This window comes from Corvus moneduloides, chromosome 6 (assembly GCF_009650955.1).
Source record: "Corvus moneduloides isolate bCorMon1 chromosome 6, bCorMon1.pri, whole genome shotgun sequence".
Lineage (NCBI taxonomy): Eukaryota > Metazoa > Chordata > Aves > Passeriformes > Corvidae > Corvus > Corvus moneduloides.
The window spans coordinates 55,143,056-55,152,959 of NC_045481.1; the positions used below are offsets into that span (position 1 = coordinate 55,143,056).

The 9,904-nt window shown below is 38.6% G+C and overlaps 1 protein-coding gene across 11 annotated transcripts in view; it reads right to left on the minus strand.

The window, feature by feature from the left end:
• Positions 1 to 9,904, minus strand: part of PPFIBP2 (PPFIA binding protein 2) — a 98,385-nt gene that overhangs the window by 54,062 nt on the left and 34,419 nt on the right. For all 11 annotated transcript variants that reach the window (XM_032112946.1, XM_032112942.1, XM_032112941.1 and 8 more), the window contains one exon: positions 7,499 to 7,713. In XM_032112946.1, coding sequence (XP_031968837.1) covers positions 7,499 to 7,713 — 215 coding nt within the window. The remainder of the gene's footprint in view (positions 1 to 7,498; positions 7,714 to 9,904) is intronic.

A 9,904-nucleotide genomic window follows, 5' to 3' on the forward strand; every position in this document is an offset into this window, starting at 1 on the left:
CTCTCCATATGCTGAAATACTTTGTCCAGCCCAAGTTCTACAAGAACTGTGACTTTTTTTTTTTTTTGCATGAAACTTATTGAGAAGAGAACGTAGGAAACCCGAGTACCCTGTTTTCACATAAAATCTAAAAAATATTTTCTACTTAACAGAGCAGCAATATCACTGTGAACACTTCCCCCAGTTATATGCAGGAGTACACTGATATGTAAAGAAAATAATTAAAGATATTTATTTACATCCTACCACACAACACATTACAATAAGTCAATAAATTTAGTTTCCAGTCTGAAAGGTTTCAAAGCACAGCTGAAACTGCCAAACCTGCGTTAAATCAGTGTATGAGACATCTGAAACAGGATATTTACCAAAGATTTGCACACACACCATTACAAGGTTACAGTTTCCCTCTCCTTACTATGATGCACATCGGATTTTTCTCTTCTAAGTTTCATAATGGAAAAAATAGTAAAAAAAAACCCAAACCAAAATAAGCTGCAGATACACCTTTACAAGTCCTTATTTCTGATAAGGATTATGCAAGAATTTTTTTTTTCCTTAAGCATTTCATTATTAAGGAAACTTAAGCCCGTTGTTTTCTTTTTATGAAAAAGAGTAGGATGCCAACATGTTGTACAATATCTCTAAAATAAGTATATTTTTTTCCATTTTTGAGCAGCCACAAAAGCTGAAAAAATATTTACTTGCATGTTATTAGCATACTAATCCAAAAGAGAACGAAATAACTTTGTTGTGGATACAACATTGTTATGTTTGTCATAACTAATAAGATTTAGCAAATGTCGATAGGTCCACCTATCCATCCAAATTCTGTGAAATGTGAATAGGAGTTACATACAGAAATACTTCTAAATTATGCCCTTCCTCTATTATTCAAATAATGCCTCCAAATCAGTACAGGGCCTTTAAAAACTAAATTTGGCTCCAGTTTCTTTACATAACCTCTACACCTTTTCTGTCAGCACCATTGTTTAAGGAAACAGTTCCCTCTTACCAATCTCTCTGTTAATTACTTTATGGAAAACATTTTCCAAAGTTTCCTGTAGCTCCACTTGGAAAATACATTTCTGCATTAATGTTTGTTAAATGAATACAGTGTATACCATTGAAATCGGTGAAAAGTAATGCAGCTGGAGATTCTAGTGACAGATCAGAAGGTGAGATGGAAAAGGGACTCCATGCACAGCATCAGACACAAAAGGAAAGATGAACTAATGGCATATTCAGCCACTCAGTGTAAAGGAAGGCACCGAAGCCAACAGCTGAACAAGACTTGTACAAATGGAACTGCATAAATTGTATTAATGCCTTTGGAGGATAACATGCAATTTCTGTATAAAATCATGGCTCTGACAGAGTATTCCACTGACACCATCAAGGTGTGGATAGGCCACGTAGCTGAGGATTGCACCTGAGGGCAAACTTCCTATATGTCAGTAGAGTACCTCGAATCTTGAAAAGCTTACATAGAAGTACAGGCCCTGCTGTTATAGCAGGAATATCACCTATCTTCCATGAGTATTCTAAGCCTGTAACACAGCCCTGTTTAAGCACTTCTGACCATTGTAGTTTAAGGTGGCTCTGTTAAACATTATTGATCATTACAAGGGTGAAAGAAAATGCCATTTTTAGAAAGAGATCTAAATCAGCCCTACCCACTGTTGTAAACTTCTATTAGTTCTTCATGTAGAGGAGACTTCACTACCTCTCCTGAGAGCTGCCACAGTGAGCAGTCACAATCAGAGATGGTAGGGTTGATTCCCAGACAAAGCAACCACGAAACAGTGGAAAAATTAGGCCTGGTTTAGAAAAGTTCCATGCAAGCTCTGTACAAAGCAGCAGTTCCACTATCTCCAAGGCATTCTAGTATTCATAAAGGGCTGAACACATGAAGGGCACTTCTCTGCTGGTTCTGGTGTTCTGTGAATTGCTCTGAAACACTTGGGGAACTCTGAGAGGCCCAGATTTTCCAGTTCAGGGCTTCCTTGCATCATCAATTCATTGAAAAGGAGCTGGAGCACTGTGGAGGACCAGGGCATTCAACTTTCAACTCTGAGTCCCTCTCAGAAAACATAACCCATCTAATGTTTCAATCTGGCAGAAATAAACACGAATGCTTACGGAGTGACGGCTTTTCTGCGCTGTCCCAGGCAGGCTCTACTGCTCCCTTTTCAATCTAACGTGTTAAAATCACTTGGCAGTGGGGAGATCCAGCTATAAATAGCTCCATCAGGACTCCCAGCAGCTGAGCTCCACAGTCAGATCTACCAGCAGATACATACACTGGCTTTAACTGGCATTGCTCAGAATACATTCCCTTCCCACTCAGCTGTTGCTGAAAAATGCTATTGATACTTTTATAAAAGCGTGTTTTCAAGTACATGGAAGTGCCCCAAACTCAGTCATTTTCTGCCTCTCATCTGGACGGATAACCCTGTGAAATTAATCTTAGACAAAAGTGAAATAGAGAGACCAGTGATTATGTTTCAGTAGAGCACTTTAACACATGCTTAAAATAAAACTTTGAAGTGACTTCAAAACTCCACAAGCTCCATCCAGTCAGAATTCTGAACTGGGCTTTACTGTTTTAATTCAAGACTTTGTGAAGATACTGGGGAAAAATATTCCTTGATTTTAACCCACAGTGGAAACAATTTCTTTTGAACATTAATAATGAGCAAACAGCAAGCAAGACTGTAAGGAATTTATCCTGTTTTGGCTAAAAAGTCTCTGGTTTTACCACTAAAGCATAGATCTTGAAAAGAAACAAAGCACAGCACATATCATAAGGCAAATCACATTCTATTAAAAATTGCCTCTATCACATGTTCCTCTACTATTTCTTCTGCTCTTCTCTCCATTTCCTCAAATTGGGAATATTTAGGAATATTTTCAAAGTCAAACTTCCAAAAAACCTTCTACTAATGAGTTTTCACGAATCGGCATTTTAAGGCTCAGTATATAAAGCTACATGATGGAGTGGTTTGCTTTAAATATAGGTGTTCCACTAGGAGGAAGATCATGTTTTGCAGTCCTGAAAATGAGGTTTTCACTCATGCTTAAGAACAACTGTAAGAACACCAGTGTTCCTCTTTACCCAGAAAAGGATTCCACAAAGGTGGATAGAATAAAACCCAGAATGAACAGTGTGGACGTTCATTTAGAGTTATGAAGCTGCAGTAGAATGCATTCTCTTGTTGCTCACAGAGCCCAACACAGTCAATTGTCACTGCAGCAGTTAATTTTTAATGCTGAAATTACTATCTGCTTTGTGATAGGTCACGTGCTCACCGGCAATACTGAAATATTTAACAAGAAACGTTGATACTATCTACCAATTTGTTTTGTATGAACTTGCCCTGATAATCCCTAGGTCTTTGTGTTCTGTTTTTAAGGCCAAAGAATTTACGATCATAAAGCCATGTAAAACACTTCAGACATTCTCTTCAAGGCAAAAGTTTCGACTACAATCCTTAAGTAGTTAAAAGTCTATAATTAATCATGTTTTCTTCCGTTTTAGGTTTGTCAAAAGATTTGTGCAACTACAGCAACAGTAAAATTCTCATTCTTTGAGACATAGAATCTTTCTAAATTCAGTGCTAACGTTGTCAAACCTGTTTCATCTGTCTCAAAGAAGGGACAGCACAGTTACTGCATCCTGCTGTAAACTCAGGAGCATGAATTGTTCACACATCCCAGACGACGGAAACAAAAAAAAAAGCCTTTTCCAAAAGAACACCTTTAGTTCAACAGACGCTGTGCCTCGATCTTAGAGGAAACACCAAATCACCAATGGCTCCATAAGAAAAAGGAATAAAGCAGCTGTTCTCAAAAGAGTTAATAAGGAAGGTAGTATCAGGTATGAAACATGATGCCTAAAGCTTTCCTATTCTAGACATATCTAAATTTTCCCACATCTTTGGCATTCACACCTAGAGCAGACAGGACAAAGAATATAAATAAATAAATAAATAAATTAAATTGTTCAGACCACCAAACATCACTTGGTGACACTTTATGCCTGATAAAGTCCACAGTTTGGTGCTACAGACCTGAAGGAAGCTGAGACCATCTGCAGTGTCTATAATCACCACAGAAACTTCCTGACTGATCAGAAATAAACCCGTGTGCCTCAAAGCTGACCAAGGGCTAAACTCCACAGACTTTATTTATTCATTTGAACACTAGGTGTAGTTCAGCACATTAAGAGGCAATTCCCAAAGCTGTAAAGCTGCTTGAGCTACAAGGCCAAGGAGCAATTTTGTGCAGTAAGTATTTTCCTCACGCAGGTCCACCTGAGCTCTGGTTTGCAGATGTCACAATGTCCAACACAAACAGCACGAAGAACGCTCAGCCACTTTCTGTCCCTCTAAGCTGCAATCCCAAATCCTGCTGTGTGGCAAACACAGAGCAGGGACACCTACACTGGGCCTCAGAGAGCTTTCAGGGCTGCATTAGGTTATGAAGATTGCTAAGGCAGAAGGAGCACAAGAGACAATAACTGGGACTTTTATCCCATAACTTGCTTAAACCAAAATGCTGGCAGTCAAATGCTGCTGTTTGATACTATCCAGCAGGAATGAGCCTCAAGTCTTTCTTCTGACCTCCCTTTCTGTAAGCAAAGCAATATGGGGCAGTGGCAAAACAGCTATTCAAATTATTTCCATTAGGCACATTGTTTGTATTCTTGATTAACAATGGCAGCTGAAATGATTTTTAAATACCATTTTCAATATTTAAGTGAAGAAGAATCATAAAATAGGACACTTTTCTTGAAAGAAACGTGCTTATCTGCTTTTAAAATGAACATGAGATGGCTTTTTATATCTCTAGTTTCTAATGTGTGCCTAATCAGGATAAGCTGGGAATATTTTTGATGCCCATTCGAGTAAAATGTTAGAAAGAAATTAATTGCTGTAGTCTCTGAAGCTGTTCAGTTACATGCTAGAGCAGCTCTCCAGTTTCAAAAGAAGGTGCATGGACCCCAAAAATAAACAGATCTGGAATTAATCACCCACAAAAGAAAATCCCTCTCCATTTATAGCTATTATTTAAACTATAATAGCTCTAAAAGACAAAAACTTAGAGGCATCAGTTCACCATTCACTACAAAGTTTGTTACAATTCAATTATTGCTACTGATATTAAGCATTGTTTAATGTAATGTTTCAGCTGAACACAGCCATTAAATGTCCTCCAAATCTCTGTACTCAGACAGTAGCATACACTTTAGATAGAATGCTTAGAAGAGACACTTTGGAGCACATTCCACTGGAGAATGTGCCAGAGCTGGCATTTTTTGTGTAATGATGTTTTTACCTGAGGGATACCAGCTGCAGCAATTGGAGACCCACACTTCAGGGGTGCCTGTGTGAACCCATGGGTCAACAGGGGAACCCACAGCCACAGGAGGGGCTGTTCATGCTTGTAACCAACACCAGCTGGGAGGGAGGAAATGTGTGTGTCTTAACTGTGAATGTGTGTGGGATTTTAACTTTCTGGAATTAGTTTTAGAACTGCATTTAGAAATTTCTAAGTGTTCCTTAATGTTTCTTAAGCCTCTAATTATTCTGGTTTATCTGTTGCATTGCTGATGTTGATCTTAGAGTCCCCTGATTTCTAGTCAATTATGATTTTAATGAACCAGCAAATGGCCTTGGTATTGGTGTATTTAAACCATGGGAATTGAGTGGGGTTTTCTAAATGATACTCCAGGCATTTCACAGAGTAATGACCACCAAACTGCACTTGAGGCTTCCAGCGAGCACGGATTCACTGAGATGCAGAGTTCTCATTCTCTAGAACTCACTACCTCAACTATCCTGACATATGACACATATTAAGTGTCATGTTTCATGGCTCTGGGCTGGAATGAAGGAAATTTCAGTATGGGACACAGCTGTGAAATACATATTCCATTTCCTTCAAATGGCCTGGATTTTATCAGATTTCTTCCACAGAAATTATATGCATGCTTGCAAATTATTTGCATTTTAAAAAATATAAGAAAGGTCTTCAAATACGTAGGATTGCTATTCATTTTCAAGTAACAGTCACAGCAACTATGCAGTATCCTCCCTCTATACAGAGCAGTGCAAAATATTTTCAAATCAGCCATCTCTATATACTGGACTAGAGATACTCTATACCACATCTTCCCTGTTTCCTTGGTTCTGAATCCAGACTGGCCAACTGCTTTGTCAAATGAATACTACTCTTGACACAGGTTCAATTTTACTGTGAACAACTCTGAAAATTCATGTCTTTTATGCAGTAAACCCATCTTTTAGTTACCATAAAGATTAGAAAAATCACTAAAATTTCTGCTGAGGCAAGCATTCGGTAAGAGCTGGCCTAAGGATACCTAAATCCAAAACCTAATAGTGTAAATCCAAATTAAACATTGCCTACACCTCTAGCTTTCAAAACTGGTACCAAATTCTCATTCCTTTCCCTCATGTGGGCCCAAACAGGATTTTCCAGCCCCAGACCTGCACTCTGTGAAGAATGCCAACGAGCCAGCAGCTGACAAGTTCAAACGAAAGCAGCCACCTTTCCAACAACATGAGGTTACAGTCAGCACACGGCACCTACAGCAGATAATAAACACCAAACCAGAGGCTACAGGCATGCTTACATAAAAGCCCCATGCACTGACAAAGCCACAAGAAAAACCATTAGTCAAGGAAACTTTCTGAAGCTGGGGAAGGTTTTACTCATGAGGAGCCACCATTCCTACGCAGTGGCAGGTTTGCTGAAGGGGAGTGCTGTGTCAGGACCTGCTGCTTCTCTTCCTTTACATCCAGTGGGTCTCTTCTTTTGAGGCCTGCCTGAAGCTCTGCTCCTCACCTGGTAAGCCTCAGTCTTTTCCACTATGATCAGATGTTTATTCCCTGTCTGTCTCAGTAGGAATATCTCTCCTGCAAAATCAAAGGCTTTCCTGCATTTACTCCCACTGCCTGCTGTACAGGATACTTTGGAGACTTGTAATACTGATAGCAAAGGAAATCTAGCAAGGAAGAGGAAAGGAGCATCATCCAGTCTGGATCTGTCCCTTCAACAGACAATGCCACTGCATTTTAAACCAACAGTGTAAAAACTCAAAGGTTTGTAAACAGTTATAAATTTGTTATCTCCAGCAAAGAGCGAACCAAAGCAAACCAAACCAAAAAAAAAAAAAAAAAAAAACAAACCCACAGAAAAGACAATTTTTTTTATACTTCATTTTTACTATCTCTTCTCTCCCCAAGGACAAAATAAGGTCTTTTATCAACTTCTTACACTCCTATATCTGCATTGCTTCACACATAAATCAGCACATAAAGCAGCGATATCCTCAGCTTTCTATTATTACTCACCATCCCTTGCAGTTTTCTAAGTATGCAGATTTCAGTTATTATAAAAATAATTTAAGTATGAAAATACTTGACCCAAACCTGTTTGCAGACAAAATGGAAAAGCTGAAATAACAACTCACCAGGTTCTCCTCGAACCACTCCCTCAGACACACTGCTGTGGCCCCTGGGATTTGATTTCGCAACGCTTCTTTCTCCTGAGGATCCTCCAGCATCTCCAGGGCCATCCTCAGATCTTCCAGGAGGTGCAAAATTTGAAATGTGCCCAGGTACACGGATGGAGCAGGTGACACAATATCATACCCACCATTAGCATACTCTGCAGCTGACTTTGTGCCTAAAACAAACAAAATGAGGAGAGACAATAATGTTATATAATTATTTTGTAGGTGATAAATTAATAGGTACTACATACTACAACATTTGGACTTCAGACTGACAAAATTCAGTTTAGGATGAAAACCTTCATTTCAGGCTTAGAAACACTTGAATCAGTCTCTAGATAAATCAGGAAGACCGGAGAATTAAATGCAAGAGGTATGTACAAGCATATCAAAAAAGAATTTTGACCTAGAACACATTTGCAATGGCCGTTAAATTAGAAATCCCAAAACCTTATCCCAAATCACCTGTAATTTTCCACAGTTACCATGAGATGTCACTAACTTCTCAGCTACATCGTTGGAAGTCCCCACACAGCACGCTGCTAAGCAATGTAAGAATGACTGATGCTGCCCTTTGACAAGAAACTTGGATCAAAATAGATCATGTTACCAGATCTAGAAAAATATAAATGACCGTGAGCAGGTTTAGAACTCTCCCACACAGAACAACCACACAAAATTTAGCAGTATAAATGGCAAATGAAACTTTTCTAGCTCTAGAAATTACAAAAAGCTCTCTAAATTGCACTGCCTCTCTCTTTCCAGCCCTCCAGCATTTATATTATTTTCTCAACAACAACAAGAACAGTAGAAACCATATCTCACTTATGGAAGGATTATAAATAATACAAATTCTAGTATCTCCAAAACTTTTTGTCTTAGTAGCCTGTATGTTCCAAGGAGACGCACATTAAAATATGGTATCTTTTCTCAGTCCTGAATTTCAGACCTTGATTTCATTTAATATGCCTTTGTTTCTGTAAGAACCAGTCAGGTGGAAAACTTCTTATTTGCTCTACTTTTTAAAGTTTTTATTTGCAATTCATTACCTCATGTACCTAATAGATTGTATGCATGTCTTCATTCATGTTCTCTCTGGCATAAACAATCACAATTTCCCCTCCTATTTGACTTAACGGGAGATTTTTTTAGGTTTTTGATCATTCCCATTGTACTGGACCCACATAGCATATGGTATTCATTAGAAGACTATGTAATTGATGTCCACAAGGGGATTACAATAATCTCCACACTATTCTTCTTTTTACTCCTGTGTTTAACAGAGTTTACATGTTAGCTATGAAAGGAACAAAAATCTTCACGGGGTCTTTGAAAATTATCTGCTAAGTTTATTTTTCCCCCGAACAGACGCATCTAATGTGATGTACAAACGTATAAGGAATTCAGATTTTCTTCTTCAATGCACACTACCTCACATTAATCAGTGTTAGTTTGCTTGCTGTGGTCATTTATTTACCATGATTCAGGCACTACAAACTACGTTTGAAGCCAGTGTTTCATTTTACGTGTAGCTGGATACACAGCTCATGAATACACCAACACTCTGGGTCCTAGGACACAGAAATGCCTTCTGCACCTAGATTAGCTTTTAAACAAACTGCTCATTGATCATTCAATGCTAATATTGTTCCCCATGTCACAGTTTTTTGAACAAGGATGATACTTTGTCTGTCACTTTTTGCATGCTTAACTTTACTCACAGCCTTTGGGAAAATTTAGATAATATTAACCAGGTTTTCTTCAAGCACTGTTTTAAGGACCCGAAGTACTCTGTCAGGTCTTTGCAAAAAATGGTGGGTCTCGAATTCTACCCTATGTGTGGGGGTTTTTCTTTGACTATTTTAAGCAATGAAAAGCCCTCCCTAGAAATTTTGCAAGCTCCATAGTAGGATTTTTCTTTTTTTTTGATAAAGCAACACTCATTTTCCCTGCTGGAGCATTTCATATCACCTCGATCTCTTTTCAGACTCAGAATATTCCGTTTGATCCTGTTGACTTCCGCTGCTTATGAGTTTATTTTAATACCTCAAGTGCAAGATCTCATCTTAATTTCTGGCTAAGACTAGGCCCAAGATAGGGTTTCTTCAATATCCGGTGCTCCAAAGGCTGCCACACGAGACAACCTCAGCCCGTAAATCAACCTTGGCTTCCTGAATTACTTCCTTTCGAGGGGAGGATCAACTGACTGGTTTGCAGGACTTGTGTTCTCTAGTCACTAAATGATATTTTCTTATGTATTTCTATGCTCTCAGCTACTCGGGCCAGATGATTTCTGTTTACGTATCTCCTAATGCAGATTAATATTAAACTTTAGCAACTAAAAGGAGCAGATTTCCAAACTGT